This window comes from Mirounga angustirostris, unplaced genomic scaffold (assembly GCF_029215605.1).
Source record: "Mirounga angustirostris isolate CCGP_5_RB_7025 unplaced genomic scaffold, mMirAng1.0.hap1 SCAF_6, whole genome shotgun sequence".
NCBI lineage: Eukaryota > Metazoa > Chordata > Mammalia > Carnivora > Phocidae > Mirounga > Mirounga angustirostris.
Genome location: NW_026991714.1, coordinates 143,469,966 through 143,494,074, shown reverse-complemented (window position 1 = coordinate 143,494,074; position 24,109 = coordinate 143,469,966). Strand labels below are relative to the sequence as shown.

At 38.5% G+C, this 24,109-nt stretch overlaps 1 protein-coding gene and 1 pseudogene across 5 annotated transcripts in view; one reads left to right on the top strand and one right to left on the bottom strand.

Moving 5' to 3' along the window:
• MCMBP (minichromosome maintenance complex binding protein) overlaps window positions 1-24,109 on the top strand; it is a 50,184-nt gene that overhangs the window by 2,986 nt on the left and 23,089 nt on the right. For all 5 annotated transcript variants that reach the window (XM_045878982.3, XM_064595337.1, XM_064595338.1 and 2 more), the window contains exons 2-6: window positions 14,997-15,082; window positions 15,732-15,872; window positions 15,998-16,039; window positions 18,003-18,104; window positions 21,976-22,120. In XM_045878982.3, coding sequence (XP_045734938.1) covers window positions 14,997-15,082; window positions 15,732-15,872; window positions 15,998-16,039; window positions 18,003-18,104; window positions 21,976-22,120 — 516 coding nt within the window. The remainder of the gene's footprint in view (window positions 1-14,996; window positions 15,083-15,731; window positions 15,873-15,997; window positions 16,040-18,002; window positions 18,105-21,975; window positions 22,121-24,109) is intronic.
• On the bottom strand, window positions 12,200-12,962 carry LOC123846913 (large ribosomal subunit protein eL13-like; annotated as a pseudogene).

Here is a 24,109-nt window from a genome sequence, read left to right as displayed (position 1 = left end):
CAGGGGGAGCGGCAGGCAGAGGGAGAAGCAGGCTCCCCGCTGAGCAAGGAGCCCAATGTAGGACTCCATCCCAGGAACCTGAGCTGAAGGCAGATGCTTAATGACTGAGCCACCAAGGCATCCCTTTTTTTCTTAATTTATTTTTATTTTTATTTTTATTTTTTTTTAAATTTTATTTATTTATTTATTTGAGAGAGAGAGAGAGCACATGAGAGGGGGGACGGTCAGAGGGAGAAGCAGACTCCCTGCTGAGCAGGCAGCCCCATACGGGACTCGATCCAGGGACTCCAGGATCATGACCTGAGCCGAAGGCAGTCGCTCAACCAACTGAGCCACCCACGCGCCCCATCTTAATTTATTTTTAAATATTTTATTTATTTATTAGCACTTGCACATGTGTGAGCAGTAGGAGGGGCAGAGGGAGAAGCAGACTCCGCGCTGAGCAGGGACCCCCCCCCCGCCCCCCCGCCCAATGCGGGACTCCATCCCAGGACCCCGGGATTATGACCTGAGTCAAAGGCAGATGCTTAACCAACTGAGCCACCCAGGCGCCTCCTCCAGGTCCACTTCAGTGAGGTTTCCCTTTAATAATTTTCACATAATACAAAGCAAGTTACTGAAAGAACTTGTTTTCTGGGTTCCTTTTGTTGTATTTTTTACTCAGGGAATTCAGGGCCTGTATCTGATTTATTCACCAGTATATCCTCATTGCCTGGAATACACCTTGTACATTAAAAATGCTCAGTGAATATGTGCCGAATAGAGGCAGTGAAAAGACTGATTGATTAATCAGAAATGGTGTGAATTGGGCTGGTTACTGTGACCACAAGTCTCAGACTTAGGACAGTCCTGGTGGACCTCAGTGATTTCAGAGGATTCATGATCCTACCAGGTATGACTTATTTTCACATGCAAGGTCTAATTCATTCTTATCATTCAGGTAGGAAACTTTGAAATTCGGTGAGTGGCCAGTCATAACTACAAGGGTCATAATTCATCTTTGTGAATCAATCTGTATTTTGATTTTGTATTTGCCATATTACAATTGTTCATATGTAAATTTTTTCCTGTAAGCCTTCATAGAATATCTTTAATATTTCCCTTGGAGTTTCTAAAAAATTTTATGTACAGGATGTTGAGATCCAAAGGCTTAAATTATGATTTAAAATACTTTAGTTCAACATATCCTTGTCAGTCTCTGTTATGTGCATAGTGCTTAGTCCCTACAGTGATGTTCATTTAGTGATCCACATCAAATCACTTCCTTTAAACAAAGGCAGGAATCTTTAAAAAAAAAAAAAAAAAGTTCTGTATGCTTTTTTCTCTTAATCATTTAATATTTAAAATAAATTTTCTTTACTTGAATTAATAACTTGTTAATTTTGGAAAAGGAACGCGTATCGACTCTGATTTCTTTCACTATTTTCTCTTTAGATTGTTGGTTGGGTCAAGATCATTATTATTGGTTATAGTCAAGGTACTTTGGTTCTAACAACTAGACTAGCTCATGCAAAAGGCAGTGGTGTGTGGAGGAGGGTAGGGAGTATTTGATCACTAGCATTTTATTTATTTATTTATTAAAGGTTTATTTATTTGAGAGAGAAACAGAGAGAGAGTCCCAGGCCGACTCAGCACTGAGCACAGAGGCATGGGACTCAATCCCAGGACCTAAGATCACGACCTGAGCCGAAACAATGAGTCAGATGCCCAACCGACTTCACCACCCAGGTGCCCCTTGATCACTAGTATTTTAGAGAATTTAAAGCAGTAATAAAATTGACTAAAAGTCAGTCTGCTTTTTTATTGTCACCATGATTCTAGACAATTTGTCACCTTTTGTTTATACCCACCTTAGATCTCTCCTATCATCCTGATCTTGGTAGGCCACTGAAAAAAGGTATTTGTTATAAGGCTGTATAACCCAAAGATAGGGAGTGTGTCTTGACATCCCAAGAGACGAATCAGGAACTGGAAAGATAGCAAGAATCTAAGCAACTCTTGTCAGTTTTTTCCATTAGGCCACATTCATCTCTGTACATGAATTTAATTATCTCTACTCCACAACTCCCAAATTCCCTTGTTCTCAGTTCCACACCAGGTAGCATCTTTATCTTAATCCCAGATGATAGGGCTAGAGAATCTGATTGCCCCAGCATGGAGTCAGGAGTCCACTCATGCACCAACAGCTATGGCCAGTGCACAGAGTTATGTAGGACAGTCCTGACTATTGAGGCCCACACCTCAACAGTGGGGCAAGTTCTCTGAGAAGAATGGATTGGGCACCTGTGGCAAAATGTATAAATATGTATATATGAATTTTTAGGTTATTAAATAATAACTTGCACATGGTTATAAAAAATAGCACAGTGGTATTAAATAATGAGTAAAAGAATGCTCTTTCCCCACAGAGGTAACCACTTTTGTTTCTGCTTTTAGTGCCTTTATTTATTTATTTTTAAGATATTTGTTTTAGAGAGAGTGCGAGCACAAGTGGGAAGGGCAGAGGGAGAGAATCTTTTTTTTTAAGATTCTATTTACTCAACAGAGAGAGACACAGCGAGAGTGGGAACACAAGCAGGGGGAGTAGGAGAGGGAGAAGCAGGCTTCCCCACAGAGGAGGGAGCCCGATGTGGGGCTCAATCCCAGGACCCTGGGATCATGACCTGAGCCGAAGACAGACGCTTAACCGACTGAGCCACCCAGTCGCCCCAGAGGGAGAGAATCTTAAGCAGACTCTGAGCTGAGTGCAGAGCCTGATGCAGGGTTTGGTCTCAGGGCCCTGATACCACGACCAAGCCAAAACCAAGACTTGGATGCTTACCCGACTGGGCCACCCATGTGCCCCTTTGTGCCTTTATTTTTACAGATGTTATTATTGAGATATAACTCACATAACATGGAATTAACCATTTAGAAATGTACAATTCACTATCATTTTCATCACCCCAAAAAGAAATCCTGTGCCAGTTAGCCAATTACTCCCAATTACTCCCTCCTCCATTCTCTGGCAATTAGTCTACTTCTGTTTATGATTTACCTATTCTGGACATTCACGTAAATGGAATAATACTGTGGACTTCTATGTCTGGCTTTTCACTTAGCATAATATTTTCAAGACCCAACCATGTAGTAGCATATATCAGTACTTTATTCCTTTCTTTGATTGAAAATAATATTCCGTTGCATGGATATACCACAGTTTGTTTATCCATTCATTCATGGATTGGCCCTTGGTTGTTTCCACTTTTTGGTTATTGTGAATAGTGCTGCTGTAAACATCCGTGTGCAAATTTTTGTGTGAATGTACGTTTTCAGTTCTCTTGGTAGTATACCTAGGAATGGGCTTCCTGGGTCATATGGTAATTTTATGTTTAATTCTTTGACTGCCAAACTGTTGTCCAAAGGGCTGCACCATTTTAATTTTTCACCAGTAATTTGTGAGGTTTCCAGTTTCTTACATCTGTCTAACGCTTCTTATTTTCTGTTGTTTTATTTGTTATAGGCGTCCTAGTGGGTGTGAAGTGGTAACTCCTTGATTTGCATTTCCCTAATGACTAATGAATCTTTTAATATGCATGTTGGCCATTTGTATATCTTTTTTGGAGAAATGTGTATTCAAATCCTTTGCAAAATTTTTAATTGGGTTTTTGTCTTTATTGTTAAGTTCTTTGTATATTCTGCATACAAGACTTGTCAGATAAAATTTGCAAACATTTTTTACTGCGTTTTGGATTGTCTTCACTTTCTTGGTAGTGTCTATGTAAGTTTTTTAATTTTTTGTGCATAATACCCTAATTTATGTAAAGGACAGAAAACAACAGAAAAACTTTCATAACATTTACTTGTATAAGTTTTTAATTTTGACAAAGTCTGATTTATCCACTTTATCTCTTTTCCCTTTGATTGCCATATTTAAGAACCCATTGTCTAATGCCAGGTCATAAAAATTTATACTTGTGTTCTAAGAGTTTTGTAGCTTGAGCTCTTTGATTCATTTTGAATTAATTTTTGTATAAGCTATGAGGTAGGGATCCAAATTCATTCTTTTGCATGTGGATAGTTGTCCCAGTATCATTTGGTTTTGGTTTATTTTTTACACTTGCCAGTTTATTAAAAAGGATATTACAAAGTATACAGATGAACAGCCAGATGAAGAGGGACATAGGGTGAGATCTGGAATGGTACCTCATGCTTCTATCTCCAGGGAACTGGGGTATGTTAGCTACCTCCCAGCAGTGGATGCAGTCATCAACCTGGAAGCTCTTGCATTATTTGTTGAAAAGACTATTCTCCCCTCAGTGAATGGTTTTGACACCTTTGTCAAAAAATCACTGGACCATAGATGTGTAGCTTTATTTCTGAACTCTCAATTCCATTCTGTTGGTCTAGGCGTTCATGCTTATACCAGTACCATGTTGTCTTGATTACTGTAGCTTTTCAGTAAGTTTTTAGATCAGGAAATGTGAGCCCTTCAACTTTGTTCCTTTTTGATGTGGTTTTGGCTCTTCAGAGCCCCTTGCATTTCCATATAAATTTAGAATCAGATCGCCCATTTCTGCAAAAAAAAGACAGCATTTTGGTCGAGATTGCACTGAATCTGTAGTGCTTTTAGTTCTTTTGATAATAGAGAACAGTTCAGATTACAGACTCTAGAGCCCAACTGTTTAATCAGGACCATACCCTGGGTTTTTGGCTCCCTGGATCATTTTTTTTAAATACCTCCCTTTTTACTACAGAATTATTTTCAGTAATAATCATTAAATGAAGCCATATACAATTCTTACGGTATTCTATATTTCAAAATAGTTCTGGACATTGCTTCTATCACCTCTTCTGTCCCACTGTTCCCCCATTTTTGAATATTTTTTTGTTCAGTTCCACTGTGTTGATAATGTTTCATGTTAGTGGGTACCACACAGGAGATTTGAAGATTTTTGTTTTAATTGTATAATGAATTCTTTGAATAAAAATAACTTCCCAAGTTCTTGCAGTACTAAAAAGAAACAATTGTCTGATAATAAGTGAATTCTAATAGAACAAACAACTGCAAAAGACATGTTAGGCAGTTACCAAATTGTGCCACTGATGTTTATGTATTTTCTTGATTCATTCTTTAGTTACAAAGCAAATAACTGAGAAGAATACATTTCAGTATTAAATCTGTTATTCAAATTCAGTGAAATATTTCACGTATGAGCTAAAATTTGCACTTATACCTCTCATTTCACACTGTTTTATATATTAAACACAACTAAACACTCCCAAGTTACCTCACAGAACATAGAATTGAATATTCAAGTTTTGTTCCTTCATCTTTATAATCACTGTGTTATTTAAAATCTGTTGCCTGTGGGACTCTAGATTGCCACACAGGGTTGGGGGATACTAACTGCCCCTAAGCAAGTTTGGACTGTTCTGGACCATTTAAGATTTACTGTCCAAACAAATGCACTTAACTGAGTCTTTGTTGGGACGAACTGACATCTTGACAATATTGAGTCTTTCTATCCATGAATGTGGAGTATTTCCCCATTTATGTGGTTCTTTAATTTCTTTCATCAGAGTTTTATAGTTTTCCTCATACAGATCTTGTACATATTTTGTTAGATTTATACATAAGAATTTCCATTTGGGCGATGCTAACGTGAATGGTATTGTGTTTTTAATTTCAAATTGCACTTGTTCTTTGATAGCATGTAGGAATATGATTGACCTGTGTATATTAACCTTGCATTTTGCAATCTTGCTATAATCGCCTACTAGTTCCATGAGGGTTTTTTTGTGGATTCCTTTTGGGTTTTGTACATAGAAACATGTCATCTGTTAACAGACACTTTTATTTTTTCCTTCTCTGTCAGTATACCTTTTATTTCCTTTTTTTGTCTTATTGCATTAGTTATGACTTCTAGAAGTGTTGAAAAGGAGTGGTGAGAAGGACATCCTTGCTTTGTTCCTATCTTAGTGGGAAGCTTCTGGTTTTTCACTTGTTTTTAATTCTTCGATTGCCCCTACAAATTCCTCTCTCAGGATTATTCATTAGTATGGGCTTCTTTGTTTTAAAAAAAATCATTGTAGGGGGTGCCTGGGTGGCTTAGTTGGCTAAGCGTCTGCCTTTGGCTCCGGGTCAAGGTCTCAGGGTCCTGGGATCGAGTCTGGCATAGAGCTCCCTTCTTAGCAGGGAGTCTGCTGTTTCCTCTGTGCGCACGCTCTTTCAAATAAATAAATAATAATCATTGTAGACATAAGCGTGCTTATATGTTAAGCTTTCCTTTTGTCATGAGTTCTTGGCACATTTTGGACAGAGAATATACACCTGGCATCTACTGAGGTTTCCTCTATAGTACATAGAACTTTTTGTGAATGTCACATGTACTAAAGTGGTACCCTGAATATTTATATTTATATTGGAGAGCTTATTGTCTTCATACCTGCTGTATACTTACTTTTGTGTTTTATACTTGATACATGTTTCTGAGAGGGCTGTGTTAAAAGTCTCTAATTGTGATTTCTGTTTAGTTTTTCTCTTTAGTTCTGAAAGTTGTTGCTTTATGTATTTTGAGGCAGTGCTGTCAGATACATTATGTATTGAGCAGTACTGTGTTAAAACTTATATTTGTATTATTGCATTTCTTTTTCTTATTGAACAGAAATTTGGCATTTTCACCAAGTTCTTCCAACATTTCATTCATACTATTTATTTACTGAGAACTATGCTTTCTTTGTGGATGTTCTTCAACTTGCCCTCTGAATTATTCCTCTAATTTCTGCCAGTTGCTTTTTAGGTTTGTTGTTTAATTGTTACGCTTGGATTTTTTTTTTTTCCATTGCATTCATGAGTTAATTTTGTTTCTTGGACCTCGGGTCTTCCTCTTTAGTGGATTCTTCATTTTAAATTAAAAAATACATACTTTAAAAGATTTATTTATTTTAGAGAGTGAGAGCACGAGTGGGAAGGGCCGTGGGAGAGAGAATCTCAAGCAGACACCACACTGAGTGTGGAGCCTGACACAGGGATTGATCCCAGGACCCTGAGATCACAACCTGAGCGGAAACCAAGAGTCAAATGCTTAACTGACTGAGCCACCCAGGCGCCCCTTAAATTTAAAAATATTTTTAAGAAAGGTTGTGTGAGAAGAGAACAAGAGATACATCATACAATGATAAAAACAGTTTGCTAAGAAGACGTAAGTGTAAATGCACCTAACAGCAGAACTTTAGAATGCATGAAGTAAAAACTAATAGAACTGAAAAGAGAAGTAGAAAAATCTGTATTGGAGATTTTACCACTTCTCTTTTAGTAGTCTACAGAACTAGTGAACAGAAAAGAAGCAAGGATATAGAAAAACTGCACAACACCATCAACCAACTATATCTAATTGCCATTTGTAGAATGCTCCACCAACATCAGCAGAATATTATGTTTTTTTCAAGTGTGCATGGAACATTCACCAAGATAAACCACATCCTGGATCATAAAAAAAAATTAACATTTTTTTTTTAAGATTTTATTTATTTATTTGACAGAGAGAGACACAGAGAAAGAGGGAACACAAGCAAGGGGAGTGGGAGAGGGAGAAGCAGGCTTCCCATGGAGCAGGGAGCCTGATGCGGGGCTTGATCCCAGGACCCTGAGATCATGGCCTGAGCCGAAGGCAGACGCTTAACGACTGAGCCACCCAGGCGCCCCAATATTAACAGATCTTAAAGAGTTGAAATCATCAGGTATGTTCTCTGACCATAATGAAGTTAGATTAGAAATCAGTAACAGATGACAAGAAAATTGAAACTTGTGGAAATATTTCTAAACAATCCATGGGTCAAGTCTCAAAGGGAATTTTAAAATATTTCAAACTAAAAATAACACAGCATATCAAAATTTCTGGGATTCAGCCAAAGATGTGCATTAAGTGCACTTATTAGAAGAAAAGATCTCAAGTCAATAATTTAAGCTTCTACCTTAAAACTAGAAATGACCAAAATAAACCCAAGTCAAATAGAAGGAACTACTACAGATAGGTCAGAAATGAACGAAATTGAGGGGTGCCTGGGTGGCTCAGTCGTTAAGCGTCTGCCTTTGGCTCAGGTCATGATCCCAGGGTCCTGGGATCGAGCCCCGCATCAGGCTCCCTGCTCTGCAGTAAGCCGCCTTCTCCCTCTCCCACTCCCCCTGCTAGTGTTCCCTCTCTTGCTGTCTCTCTGTCAAATAAATAAAATCTTTAAAAAAAAAAAAAAAAAGAAATGAATGAAATTGAAAACAGAAGAAAAAAAAATCAGTGAAACCCAAAGCTGTATTTTTTTTTCCACAAAAAGATCAATAAAATTCATAAGTTTATAGCTAGACTAGCAAAGGAAAAGAAAAAAAAAAAAGGAAGACACAAATTACTAGTACCAGGAATGAAAGAGGAAATAACACCATAGACTGTATGGACATGGAAAGGATAATACAAGATAGCTCTATGGACATAAGCTCAACAAGTTAATGGAGTAATTCCTCAAAAAAAAAAAAACCACTGTATTTGTTTCCTTTTTTTTACTGTAACAAATCACCACAAATTTAGTGGCTAAAACAACAAAGTTATTATTTTACAGTTCTGGAGGCCAGAATGATGTGGTCTTACTGGGTTAAATCAAGTTGTCAACAGGACCACATTCCTTTCTGGAGGCTCTAGAGGAGAATCTTTTTCCTTGTCGTTTTCCAGCTTCTAGAGTCTGCCAATGTTTCTTGGCTTATGGCCCCCTTCGAGTTCTTTTCTCATCACTGACTACTAGTTCTGTCTCACTTTTCCGCATTAAGTGCCCTTACGATTATATTGGACCCACCTGGAAAATCTCCCGGTTTTAAGGTCCGTTGATTATCAACTTTAATTCTATCTTCTACTTAAATTCCCCCTTTGTCATGTAACATATTCACAGTTTCTGGGGATTAGGATGTGGCCATCTTTCCGGGGGGCGGGGGGGCCATTATTCTGCCTACCACAATCACATGTTATCCACACCCACCCAAGATGAAATAGATACCCCTCCCCGCCAATTCCCCCTCATTCCCCTGTCCCCCTAAGAGCCTCTGTTCTAATTTTCATTTCTATGAATTTGCTGATTCTTAGTACCTCATGTAAGTGGAATCCTATAATATTTATCCTTTTGTGTCTAGATTATTTTAGCATAATGTTTGTAAGGTTCATCCTTGTTGCCCTCATTGTTTGACAGAGTACAAAGGTAATTCAATGGAAAAGAATATTTTCAACAAAGATATTGGAACGATTAGATACTTATTTGCAAAAATATGGACTTTAACCCAAAATCTCATGCCTTATACAAAAATTAACTCAACATGGGTCACAGATCTAAGTATAAAACCTAAGACTATAAACATAAAAGTTATAGAAGTAAACAGAAGATCTTTGTCACTCAGGGTTTGGCAATGAGTTTTTAGACATGCATAAAACAAAACTTCGATAATCATCAAAACTAAAAACTTTCGTTCTGCAAAAACTACTTTTAGGAGAATGGAAAGATAAGCTGTTGACTAGAAGAATGTAATTGAGAAGACTTGTATCCAGAATATATAAAGAAAGCAGATGGTAATTAACCCAGTTGCAAAAAGAGCCAACATTAAATAGATGCTTACCTAATTCAGCATCATTAGCCACTAGGGAAATGCAAATTTGAACCATGATGAGATATTACACACCTATTAGAACAGCTAAAATTGGAAAACACTGACAGTACCAAATTCTGGCAAGGATAAAAACAGCTGGATGTCTAGTATGTTGCTGGTGAGAATGCAAAATGGTACAGCCATTCTGGAAAACAGAATCTGGAAAGCAGAATCTTAAAAATTAAATCATTCATTTATCATATGCCCAAGTGTCCCATTCCTAGGCTTTTACCTAGAGAAATGAAAGCTTATGTTCTCACAAAAACCTGTACACAAATGTTTCTATTTGTTTTGTTCATAGTTGTTAAACCTGGAGACAATTCAAATGTCCTTCAACGACTAAATGGAGAAACAGATTGTCATTCAGCTATACCATGGAATACTATTCAGCAATTAAACGAAACGAACCATTAATATACTCGTGTGTTGGGATTCCCAGGATCACTTCTATCTTTAGAGATTCACTAAAGGACTTACTGTGACTCCGTATATATTTGTATTCAAGGCTAAGATTTATAACAGCAGCATAGTAAAGACACAGCTGGATCATAAGGGAAGAAGAGACAGATGGAGTCTGGAGGAATCCGTGTGTAGGTCCCTTTATTCTCTCTCCCATGGGAGAATTCACAGAATAGAAGACTTAGTTTTGTTAAGATAATCAAGACAAACTTGAAATACATAAGTACTTGATTTTAAGACTTAAGATCAAGCCATAGTGGTTAAGACAGTATGACTGTAGTATTAAGACGGCATAAGATAGACAAATAGATCAGTGTAACATCATAGAGAATGTAGAAATAGGCTAACGTAAGTACAGTGAGTTGATTTTTTTGACACAAGTGCCAAAGCAATTCAATGCTAGAAAGAAAGCCTTTTAATTCTGGAACAAGTGGATCTTTTTGGAAAAAAATGAGCCTTGACCCCTATGTCACAATATAAACAAAAAGATTAATTTGGTGTCAGTTACAGACCTAAATGTGGAAAATAAAAAACCTAGGAGAATATCTTCATGACCTTGGGGTCTGTAACTGAAAGAAAAACTTGGCAAATTGGACTTCATCAAAATGAAAGTACTAAAAATACAGATTAGCAGAAAATAATGTGCCCTACATATATATCTGACTTAAGACTTATGTCTAGAATATACAAAAAATTAGTGTAATCATTGATGCCACAACAAACCCGTTTTTAAAAAATGGGCAAAATTGTGAATAAGCACTTCACAAAAGAATTTATTGAAATGGTCAATAAACATGAAAGGTGTACAGTGTCATTAGGGAAATGCATATTAAGACCACAGTGACATGCCAGTATGTATCCAGCAGAATGACTAGGATTAAAAAGATTGACAAGATCAAGTACTGGTGAGGTAGAACCAACTAGAAGCTTATACACTGTTGGTGAGAGCCTGTGTATTTTTTTCTTCCTCAGTTCCCTTGACTCTTAAACTAGATCAAGATTGAGAGCAGTGGTGCTCAAATTCAGATGGCCAAGAATTCATAGCAAATGTGATAAAGTGATATATGTGTGCTAATAAGCAGGATTCTTGGTTGCAAGTGACCCAACTTGGTCCTACTTAAACTCAAAATGATGAATACATTATCTTAGGTAATCGAATGCATGAGTGGGTTAGGTCAGGCTCTCAATTAAGCCAAATAATTAAACCATGTCTACAGGAATCTGCTTCTCTGTTTTTCTCTGGAATGGCTTAATTTCAAGACAGAACTTAGTCCTAGGGGCCACATGCAGCTTCCGGCACTGAGTGTTCTGTGTACTTGAATATCTGGTAGTGCCATCCTTGTCCTTGATTTATGTCTGGAATACGCTAATTCCTTATACCTCAGCATGTTTCAAGTCTGCCGCCCTTTCAAGGCCCGGCTGAAGTACCACCTCCATCAGAAGCCCTCTCTGAGATTATTTGACCTGCATTCGTTTCTCTTCTTTGCTTTTGGCTGTTACTCTCTGTTCACCACTTTTCTTTGCTTTAAGTTCTTCAGCTCTTGATAACCTTACTGAACCTAGTGGAGTGCCGGACACACTGTAGGCTTAATAAATAATGGACAGTTATTGCATGCTTGTTTTTTTTTTTTTTTATTATTATCTGTTGAATCCTTTAATTGTCTAGCAGTACCAGATATTTGTAAGATGGCCTTAGGAAAATCCTGTCTGTATACACGTACCTTACTGCCTCCCAGTCACTCTCTAATGGAGCTTCAGCAGCTGTTAGGTGGCATGATCATGTTTGTTTGTTTGTTTTTACTTTTCTTTCTTTCCTTTTCCTTTCCTTTTCTTTTCCCTTTCCCTCCCCTTCCCTCCCTTTCCTTTCCCTTTCCTCCTTCTTTTCTTTCTTTCTCTGCACCCAGTGTGGGGTTTGAACTCACCACCCTGAGATCAAAGTCGCATGCCCCACCAGCTGAGCCGGCCAGCCAACCCACCAGCACCCCCAAGCGTGTTCATGTTCCTTACACAGATGCAGTCACAATAGCAGTGTTGATGTGCTGTTGTGACTGTGTATCAGCCTTTTCTTTAATACCCATTTTCAGTGGAAGCAAAAACACCCATTCTTTTTTTCTTTTGATCTAATTCAGTAATCATTTATTGGCACTCATCTAGTATAATAGTGGTTCTCAAACTTTAATGTGCGTCAGAATCACTTGAGGGCATTTTATGTCTTTATACTATTTTTATCACAATTTGCCAGTGGCACTTTATTTTTTCTTCTCAGCATCCTGTTCTGCGGCTTCCTTGGCCCTTTTTGCTTGCCCGGGCACCAGAGCTGAGCATGGGCACGGGCCATGTGAACACTGGCCAAACGCTTGCAGTCCTCCTCCTCCATTGTGACTCCAGCTTTCTCCTTCTCGTGGACATTCCATGTGGGCGTGACTGGTCCTGTCAGCTGGGTAGCCAGTTTGAGGTCTTCAGCAGAGCTGTCTCCCTTCTTGGGGGCCAGGGGCTTCCTGGGAAGAGGATGGGCTTGGGGTAGTACTCTGTAGCGCTGCGTGCGAGCCTGCAGGAACTCTGCGGACTTGTTCCGCCTTCTTGGATCCACTGAGATCGCGGTGGTCTGTGCCACCTTCTTGTGGACGCCAGTCACTCATAACTCTTTTGAGCTGAAGCCCCTGCCAGCTTGCACTTCGGTGTAATGCCTCACGGTGGGGCACCTCACTGTGCCCCGGGGTCCAGACAGGGCCCAGGTGGATCTGTGGATCTTCCGTGCTGGCTGGTTGAACTATGGGGCCATGCACCGTTGCCAGTCCTTGTGCAAGTGGGGCTTCGGGGTCATGCCATTCTGGCTAGGTGCCATGGCTGCTCCCAGGGGAGGGGACGGCCAGCGGAAAGGGACTGGCACTGCAAAGCCACTTACTAGGCATTTTAAAACATGAATTGCTAGGCCTCACCTCCAGAAAATCTGATTCGCTATGTCTGTGATGGGCTGAAAAATTTGCATTTTAACACCTACTCAGGTGATTCTAATGCTGGTGGTCAAGGAAACACACTTTGAGGACCAGTTTACTGGTGAATTTAACCCTCATTCCACATCAGAATCACCTGAGGAGTTTATTTCCCTCCTCCATTTTCAGAACTAGACCTTGCTCAATTATGTAAAAGTGTTTGGAAGCCCTGCTAATAAGCATGGTGTTAGTGGGATTTTATGAGTATTTCTAACAATCAGCTCTGTAACAAATAGAGACAATTGCTTTACTTCACATCTACGTAGCACCTAGTGATGAATATGAATGGTGGAAGTATTGGCTAGCGATGTGGTTTGCTGGTTCTCCCAAAATAGGTATTCCTAATTCTGGCAGTAATTTACTTTGGTCTTGGCCAATTCCCATAATTTTTTTCCCCAAAGCCTTGGTTTTCTTACCTTTTTTTTTTAAGGTTTTATTTTTAAGTAATCTATCCACCCAACGTGCAGCTTGAATTTACAGCCCTGAGATTAAGAGTCATATGCTCTACCAGCTGAGCCAGCCAGGTGCCCCAGTTTTCTTATCTTTAACATGACATTAAAAACACCTCTCTCATCATTTTGCAGTTATCATTGTAAGAGTTGTCAATGGATTCTAAATCTGAGGATTGGGGCAAGATCCATAAAAATTTTTGCATGTCTTGAAGTGTCTTCAGATTACTTAATAGTTGCAAAGGGGGAAAAAGTAACTGTACTGTCGAGAGACTGGCTATCATTTTGACTGGGTGATTAAAGTGAACATCATCAGGGGTGCCTGGGTGGCTCAGTCATTAAGCGTCTGCCTTCAGCTCAGGTCATGGTCCCAGGGTCCTGGGATGGAGCCCCGCATTGGGCTCCCTGCTCCGCGGGAAGCCTGCTTCTCCCTCTCCCACTCCTCCTGCTTGTGTTCCCTCTCTCGCTGTCTCGCTCTCTCTGTCAAATAAATAAATAAAATTCTTTAAAAAAAAAAGTGAACATCATAGTGAGGAGAAGGTGGACATGGTGTCTCTAGATGGTACCATTACAAGGACACAGCATCACTAAGGGAACAGCCTGACTGATAGTGCACAACTGCAGTCTAATCATAAGTGAACATCAGACAAACCCAAAGTGAGGAGCATTCCTCATATTTGTTTTTTACAGGTTTTGTTTTCCTCTTAAATATGTCATAAAACAGATAAAGATTGAGGGACTGTTCCAGATTAAAGGAGGTTAAAGAGACATGATAGCTAAGAGCAATGTGTGATCCCAGACTGGTTCCTGTACTAAAGAGGAAGAAGTGCAGTCAGGGATAGTGGTGGAATATGGTGATAGGTTAGATAAAAAGTATGGTATCAGTTTTGAATTTCCTGAGCTTGGTTACAGTACTGTTATGTAAGATAACCTCTTTGTTCTTAGGAAACAGGCATTGAAATACTTAAAGGCAAAAGTATATGATGTGTGTAACAATCTCAAATGGGTCAGGAAAATGTATATATGAGGGACTAGATAAAGCACATGGAGCAAAGATACAGGTATTCTTTGTACTATTCATTTGATTTTTTTGAAAGTTTGAAATTATTCCCAAATTGAAAAAAAATTTTTTTAGAGCACCTTTTCATTTCAGGGTAGTTATAAAGAAAAAAAAAATCTGTATAAAAATGTTTTCAAAGAGCATTGCGCTTTGTCCAAGTGGCTTCATATCTCATTCTGTGGGTATTCTCAACTAGGTTTGCTGGCTTCTGAGAGCCTGCACGAGGGCAGCGCTGCCCTGCATCGTAATACGCATCCCTCTTAGCAGGGCGGCTTCCTGAGGGCCCAGTGCGGCGGCGTGCCTCTAGAATGTCACCTGACCCTAGTCTGTTGTTAGGCCGTGTCCCTTTAGCTCTGAAAAGTATATTTTTCTTTCAGCCCAAAATGGAGTTAATTCTGACTGGGAGAAGAAAGTAATTGAATATTTTAAGGAAAAGCTGAAGGAAAATAACGCTCCTAAATGGGTAAGTTTATTGCTGTTTGCAGGGGAGAGGGTTGGGCCGACTTTCAGTTTCTCGCAGTAGAGTCGTAATCCACATAAAATTTTAGTATATGTGCTTCTGAAGCGAGCACTAAAATTTAAAACTATATACGTTAATGTGTACTGTCTTCTGCTTTAAGTGCATATGTATTGAAAGATTTTGCCCTCTTCCGACTGAAATTTAAATTCAAGCAATTCAGTGCTTCTTGTTGGTGCCTCTAGGTGGCAGTAATTGACCATGTTACTTTCTAAGACCCCCCCCCCCAAAATCAGAAGTTGTGAGAGTCCCAGATATCTTTGTTCTATTCCCTTCATTTAAGGAGAATTGGCATGTACTAGTTTTAAGAGAAGAGCTCAACAAAGCAAATGACTTTCTGCTACTTGAGAAGTATTCTTAAGGAAGAGCATCCTTTTACATTAGAGTCAGATGTCATGATACAAACTTGGAAGAACATAAAAAATACTTTTGTGCTTAGCACTTTTGTTGTGTTGACTGTTGAGATCACTGGCTTCCTAATGGGGCTTGGTGTGTGTATGTGTGTGTGTGGGGGGTGGTTCTGGATATACAGTCTCTGTATATGTGCTTCACGTTTTACAGATAAGAGTGTTTTATTGACTTGTTTTCCTTTGAGGTACCATCACTGAATGAAGTTCCCCTTCATTATTTGAAACCTAACAGTTTTGTGAAGTTTCGTTGCATGATTCAGGATATGTTTGACCCTGAGTTTTACATGGGAGTTTATGAAACGGTTAACCGAAACACAAAAGCACGTGTATGTATTGCTTTTCTTCATGAAACTTTCTGTTTATAAATATTGGTATTAATTTTATCCTTGTGTTGTTTAAGGTGGTTTTGATTCAGATATATGATGCTGTTATCCTTTGTTTTGGATCATAGGTCCTTCATTTTGGAAAATACAGAGATGTAGCAGAGTGTGGGGTATGTATCCTTAAGACATATAAAATATTTTAATAAGAATTTCTTCTTAAGCAGTGAATTTTCTTTTGGTTGATCTTAAGTGTATTTTGTGTGTAAAGTTCTAAGAAGTCATGTGAAATGTTTTATTTACCTTTTATTTAAGTTTCTCTGGTATGTTTTCGATCTTTTAAAAATCTCTTAGAAGGTGGAGTATTGTAAAATACAGAACTAATTCCTTTTCCTTGTGTCTCTATACTTGCTTTCAAAATTAGAGGTTATGATAAATTCTTTTAAAGTAAAAGTGGAAGATTAACTTAGGGCTTAACACTTGCTTAATTAAATTTCATTAAATCCTGCCGCCTTTTCCTAGGAGGAAAAAAGTTTTTAATAAATTTAAACTTTCTTTGATAAAGAGAGGTAATGGAAACTTACGTATCAGTAATGGGAGAGGCAAGAAGGCAGAGGACACTAGATATAGTTATGGTTGTGAAAGGGATAGTCTTGAGGTAGAAACTTACTAGAAAAGCAGTTATAGAGGAACTACAGTATATCTACATTTTTTAAAATTGGTTTTTCCTGTGGTTCTACTGAAACTGATGGTAATTGTCAATTGTTGGGGGGAAAAACAAGTATCACAGGTGGGGATTGATCAGGCAGGTGTTTAAAGGTGGCACCTTAGTTTGAGTTACCTTCCTTCTGGGTCTGGTTCTCTGCTTTGGTGATCCAGAGTCTTAGTTTAATCAGATTATCTGGGGCTTTTTACGTTCTGGGAGTCTGACTCCCGCTTACCCAAACCTCAAGAGATTGATTTATAAGCCCTAATACCACACCTTAATTCACAATAGAAGCTGTGCCTGATTGAATAAAGTGTTCTAATTCAGGGCCAATCTGGACAGAAAAACAGCCCTAATTTGGAAAGTTGCTGCGAAGATTATATTAAACAAAAATATAAGTTCCTGTAATTATTTAGGGGGACTTGTGAAAGATGGATTTGCTTATCTTAACACATAATGAACTTGAGGTCTCCCAATGTCTTTTTTCTTTGAGAGTGTTTCTACAAAGTAAAATGTGGTGCCAAGTCTAATGAGTCAACTTTATAAATACTGTGTCCATTGTTTGAGGAGCCCTAAGTCATATTAGCCTAATCTATCAATACACAGTAATGTAGTATCACCATAGGCTAGTAATCTCAGCATCTGGAAATAGGAAAATAGGTGAGTCTGTCCATGTGTGACACTGCTGAAGTCCAAGAGTTCATATTGTGTTGCTAAAGATTGTAAGTAAAAGCACCAAACCAGGAAAACTTTGGGCCTGGAAAGAAAGAAAGAAACACATAGAAAGCCCTGTTTGTGTATATATTAGCTCAGGCTGAGACTTGATGTCTCTTGGCTCTTCCCCCCCGCCCCCCCAACCCACAAGATGGAATATACATTTTATTTTACTTTTAAGAGATTTTTTTTGTAATGTATGTACTAAAAGTAGTATATGCTTATTAAAGTAATATTTTAATATTACATCTTGGGTTCTTTCTACCTCTTAGGATTTTCTCAGTATATTTGAAATGGGGAACATTCCTTTTCTAGGGAATAATATCTGACTCAAATTTCCTTTCAGAGTTACTGCTAATAAATATTTCATTAAGTTCCTGTTTTATAGGCTGATACTGATGTGGTCTATGAAAGAGATAGTGCTTTGTCTTTGAAAAAAATTAATAAAGTATACTGTTTATTAAAATATTTAATTTTGTAACAGGGTGCTGTGTATTATAGACTTGAGGGAAAGTAGTATATTGATGGTTGCATGTGAAATGATTTTATGTCCATTTTCCTTTTTAAAAAATGAGTTTGGATTTGGTATTTGCTTGTTAATTCTTAACGTGAAATATTTACTATAGTTTTGTAAATAACATGAATATGTGGTTTGCTAATTAAAATTTTTGTTTTTCTTAATAAAATTTTAAATATACTTTTTGTATATATCACAGCCTCAACAAGAAGTTGATTTAAACTCCCCACGAACTACCACTTTGGAAAGACAGACTTTCTATTGTGTCCCAGTGCCTGGGGAATCTACATGGGTAAAAGAAATATCCTTTATCTGAAGTTTCTTCTGTGTTGAGTGGTTCCTAATTATTTTCTTTTTTTTTTTTAAGATTTTATTTATTTATTCATAAGAGACACAGAGAGAGAGAGAGGCAGAGGGAGAAGCAGGCTCCCAAGGAGCAGGGAGCCCGATGTGGGACTCGATCCCAGGACCCTGGGATCATGACCTGAGCCGAAGGCAGACACCTAACCATCTGAGCCACCCAGGCGCCCCCTGATTATTTTCTTAATTGAAGAAACCACAATTAAATTTCGAGTTTTTAGAAACTTAGTCTTTTGGGGCGCCTGGGTGGCTCAGTTGGTTAAGCGACTGCCTTCGGCTCAGGTCATGATCCTGGAGTCCCTGGATCGAGTCCCGCATCGGGCTCCCTGCTCGGCAGGGAGCCTGCTTCTCCCTCTGACCCTCCCCCCTCTCATGTACTCGCTCTCTCTCATTCTCTCTGTCTCAAATAAATAAATAAAATCTTTAAAAAAAAAAAAAAAAGAGTCTTTTTACACCAATGAAGTTAGCTGGAAAAAAATTGTTCTTCATTTACAGAGGTTGGCTTTATTTTAATGAAGTGTTTTTGGTTTGTCCTAAACAAGAAAGGTTATAAAACAACCCAAGTATGCATCGTTGAGAAATGATAAAATTGTGGTACATTCCTATAGTGAAATACTGTTAAAAAGATTGAGGTGGATTTAAAGGTACTAAAAAAAAGAGCACCATAATTAAATAAAAACATAGTTTCAAATTAGAACTAATTCTGCATTTCTTAAGGGAAAACAACATGTTGGCTCTTTTGAGAGATGTTGAAACATCTTGGTATCCTTTTAGGCATAGTTCACACATACCTGAGATGCATAGATTTTAAGGGTGCACTTCAGCGGACAAGTGCACACCCATTTAATTTACACCCGTAAAAGTAAAGAACTTGTGCCAGAAAGTTTCCTTGTGTCTTTTTCCAGGCACCTCACTCTCCTTTTGTAACCACTGTCCTGATTTCTTTCACTGTAGCTTCATTTTACCTTTTCTGTGTGCCAAAAAATGGAATCATACAGAGTCTTTTGTGTCTGATATTTGTTCTCCATAACACATTTGAGATTCATTCTTGTGTGTGTGTGTGTGTGTGTGTGTGTGTGTGTGAGTTGCTCGTTCCTTTTTATTGCTGATTTTATTTGTTTATATCTTTTCCACTTGATGAGCATTTGGGTTTCCAGTGTGGGGGCTGGCATTTTGTGAGAAGATTTTCAGCTAGGTATTTTAACAGTTTTTTCTGTGCATCAGTTGTGATAAGTTGTATCTTTCAAGGAATTGTTTCAAAATCATTTAGTCTCAGTTACTGAATTTATGTCAGTAACAAAGCTTTTCATAATATTTCCTTGTTTTCCTTTTCATGTCTGGGGGATATCTAGCAGTAATCTCTTTTCATTTCCAGTAATGTTAATTAATTTTTCTTTTATTCTTGATCAGTGTTGGTGGTTGTTTGTCGAAGAACCAACTGTTTAATTTTCTGTTTTCTATCATTGACTTTTGCTCTTATTTTTTTATGCTAGTTTGGCTTCAGTTTTTCTCTGGCTTCTCAAAGTGGATGCTCAGATCATTAATTTCAAATCTTCCCTTTCTTGTATTATCATTGAAGGCTATACATTTCTTTCTAATCACTGCTTTGATTGCATTCCACAGACTTTGACTTGTTTTCACCATCATTCAACTCAAAATATTTTCTAATTTTCCTTGTGATTTCTTCTTTGTTCCTTTATCTTTACAACAGTTTACTTCCATTCATCCTCCTCATTCTTTGTGCTGTCGTTGTCATACACTTCATTTGTACTTAAACTGGAGAGCCCACAATATATTATCCTGTTTGCTTTATTTTTTTTTAAGAATTTATTTATTTGACAGAGAGACAGCAAGAGAGGTAACACAAGCAGGGGGAGTGGGAGAGGGAGAAGCAGGCTCCCCGCCAAGCAGGGAGCCCGAGGCAGGGCTCGATCCCAGGACCCTGGGATCATGACCCAAGCGGAAGGCAGACACTTAACGACTGAACCACCCAGGCGCCCCTCCTGTTTGCAGTCCCCGACCCTGAGATAATGATCTGAGCCGAAATTGAGAATCAGATGCTCAACTAGTTGTGCCACCTAGGTGCCCCTGGCCCCCATTGCTTTTTGATGAAACGGTAGCCATCATTTTACTGTATCCTTGTGTTTAACACCTTTGATTTTTCTCCGGCTGCTTCTGATGTTCTCTTTCTCTCTGTGGTTTTCAGCAGTTTGACTGTGATGTGGCTGGGTGTGGGTATTTTTGTGTTTATCTTGCTTGGGTATTTTTGAAGTTTTGGATCTGTGGCCTGGTATTTTTCAGGTTTCAGCTTTATTTCTTCAAATGTTTTTCTGTCCCAGTCTCTTGTCATTGTCTCATTTTCTGGGGATTCAGTCACATAATCATTAGATGTTACTGTCCTCCAGGTGACTGAGATTCTGGGGTTTTTTTGGTTTTGTTTTTCATTTCAGATATCTTATTTTTCAGTTTTTGATTTTTCATTTGGTTCTTTTTCATTGTTCCCATTTCCCTGCTAACATTCCTCATCTTTGACTCCTCTTATCTGTTTTTAAGATTTTAACTGTTTATTTGAGAGAGAGAGCGAGCACGACGAGCATTGGGGAGGGGCAGAGGGAGAGGGAGAAGCAGACTCCCTGCTGAGCAGGGAGCGTGATGGGGGACTCCATCCCAGACCCTGGGATCATGACCTGAGCCAAAGGCAGATGCTTAACCAACTGAGCCACCCCAGGTGCACCTTGTCTATCTTGACTTTTAAAATTGTAAATTTTAAGGTTTAGAGGGAACATACCTCAACGTAATAAAGGCTATATATAAAAAAAATGGTGAATTTTAGATTGTCTTTTTAGTGTCCTTGTCTGCTAATACCAATATCAGAGTCATCTCTGTGTTTGTTTTTATTGATTATTTTTAATCCTGATTGTAAGTCATATTTTCTTGCCTCTTCATATATAACTAGTAATGTGTTCCTGTATGCTGATGTACAGCATTGTAGAGTTTGGTTTTGTCTTCCAAGAATGTGGCATTTTGTTCCGACAGGCAGGTGATTTGAGTGGATCACTTTGACGTCATGGCTTGATTTTGGGATTTAAGGTGGGTATGGAATAGCCCTTGGTCTGTAGGACGTAGTCCTTACTCATGAGATATGCTATTTCTGGGTCACACCTAAGTGCCCAAGATGTTCATGAGGGTCCAGTTCCAGTATTGTACAAATCCAGAATCTCCACTTAACTCCCAGCCAACTAGCAGCTGGTCCCTGCTAGCCCTCAAGGACTTGTACATCCATGGTTTTATGTTCAGCCAGAGACCCAGATGGAACCTGCACAGGTTTCTGGGTCTTTATCTGCAACTCTTGCCTCTCTGTTACTGTCTTGCAACTTCCAGTTGCTCAGTAGCCCTGAACTGTGCGGTCGGTTTCTCTACCCAGCAAGGGCAGGGCCTTCACTTCTCTTTGTTGCAGTTTAGGAAATGTTCCCAAGAGAAAACTGGGAAGATTGTGGAGTTTACCGGTGTGTTTCCTTATTCAAGGATTATAACCTTATGTTCCCTTACGGTGTTCAGTGACTGAAAACAGTTGCTTAAGTCTTTTGTCCAGTTGTACAATTTCTTTATAGCACAGGTAGGGGGCATGAGGTTAAGCTGCTACTCTCATGATCAAAACTGGAAGTCCAGTCTTTTAAAAGGATGTTTTAATTTTAACCAAATTGCCTTTTTTATTAGAATCTTTTATCTTTTATTAATAATAGTCTTTTATTAGCCCTGTAATTAGTATATTCCTCAAGTCATGGCAGATTTTCCTTAACTTTTCATTTAACGCCTATGTTAATGCAAACCAAGCTCGAGTTAGTCCTTCAACGTCCTACACTCCCAGTCGTCACAAGAGGAGTTACGAAGATGATGAAGATATGGACCTGCAGCCCAGTAAACAGAAAGACCAACATGCAGGTGCCAGGCAAGCAGGTAGTTTGTGCCAACAGGCTTTCTGTACATTCCTCTCTCAGATCCGTTTTCAGAACTAATTGTTGTGTAATTTAGCTCTAGATTTAGGAATTGACAATGATTTGACAACCTTGCATTCAAGTTCATCGCTGTTACAGTTTTGAGGGTTTCTGCAATACTCTATGGTCAACTGTGCTTCATAACTGAGCAGTTAGGCATCTCTTAGTGAGAAGTGTCTGCTTTCCTATTAGTTTGTAAGAGTCTCAGGTGGTTAGTTGAGAAGGGTCTTTTTCTCATTTTTTATATTTTTATCTCAGCTCCTAAGTAATATGGAAGCCTAGTACTTTATCCTGAAAATGTTTTTTTTTTTTATCTGAAAACATGCTTTTTTTATTTTCCTTTTGAGATAGTGGTACTTTATTTTTTATTTTTATTTTTTTTAAAGATTTTATTTATTCATGAGCAAGAGAGGCATAGAGAATGTGTGCACGCGTGCACACAAGGGGCAGAGGGAGAGGGAGAAGCAGACTCCCCGCTAAGCAGGGAGCCTGACCCTGGGATTATGACCTGAGCCAAAGGCAGATGCTTAACTGACTGAGCCAGCCAGGTGTCCCAAGATAGTGGTACTTTAATTTATTGAGTTTGAAAACATAGAGGAAAACCATGAAATTGTGGTGCACTAGGTAACTTTGTCCTCAACTTCAGAGCAGAGAGCCCTTAGAATAGTCATGGTTCTGTTTGTTCTATTTACGCACATTTGTAGTGGTTTGTCTCGAAACATGCTGAAAACCCAATAAATTCTGATTAACGCAGGGGGATCAAAAGTTGTAATATCTAAGAGCATGAGACGGTTTCAGAATTGGCATATTTCATTCTTGATTTCACCAATCACGGTGTTTAGGAACAGTGAGTGTCTTTATTGTGGCAGGTAGATAAGTTTGTCTTTATTCCTACCTTTGTGTCCAGTCACTTACTTCTCTTTAGGACCATCATCAGAGGGCAAGTTGAAGGGCGAGGGGGTCAAACAAGTCAGTCTAGTTAGGGGGCATCTGTAAGATTGGGTTGAGAGTGGCAAACAAAGAATTACTAATGAATTTCATTTAACCATATATTTTCCTATTTTATAAGTTAATATTACTATATTTCCTTAGAGCTAAGGCATATTTTAATGTTTTTAGTATCGGAATGTTTTATAGTAAGTCTATACAAATGTGGGGGTGTTCTTTTTCTTCACCCACCCCCCAAATGTTTATTAAAATTAATGGTGTATCATAACAATAAGTAACATTAGAATCCAGGATATATGGTAATTCTTTTATCACCTAAGCAACTGATGCTCTCTCCTCTTTTTTGCTTTTATTTGGATGTTAGACTGTAGGGTTTTTTGTACATTTGAGTGCATTATTTACAGCATAACTTGTTTGTCGGTTTCTAGGTAATCTTTCAAGCTATATATATTCAAAAAAATTTTTTTGAGATAAGTGTAGATCACATGTAGCTGTAAGAAATAAGTTTCCCCTGATGGTAACATATTGTATAATTCTAGTAGAATATCATAACTAGGAAATGGGACATTGCTACCACCCACCGACCTTAGATTCACATTTCCTACATGCACTTATTTGTGTGCGTATATTTTGTTCTGGGCAGTGTCATCATGTGTAGACTCATGGGGCCACTGCCACAGTCAGGATCCAGAACAGTTCATTGCCTACATCTTTTGAGTTGTCCTTTTAGAGTCCTGCCCACTGCTCTCCTGCCTCTCCCCTCCCCACAAGTCCCTAACCCCTAGCAAACACTAATACATTCTTCATCTCTATACTAATGTTATTTTATTGCAAGAATGTTGCATAGTCAGGTATACTTCAATTATTAAAAAAAAAAAAAAAGATTCCGGTCTAGCATTAACCCCCCCCCCCAAAATAGTAAGTTGCGTAAATGGGATCATATAGTATGTACACTTTGTGGATTGGCTTTTTTCATTCAGCAAAACTTGAGATCCATCCCCAT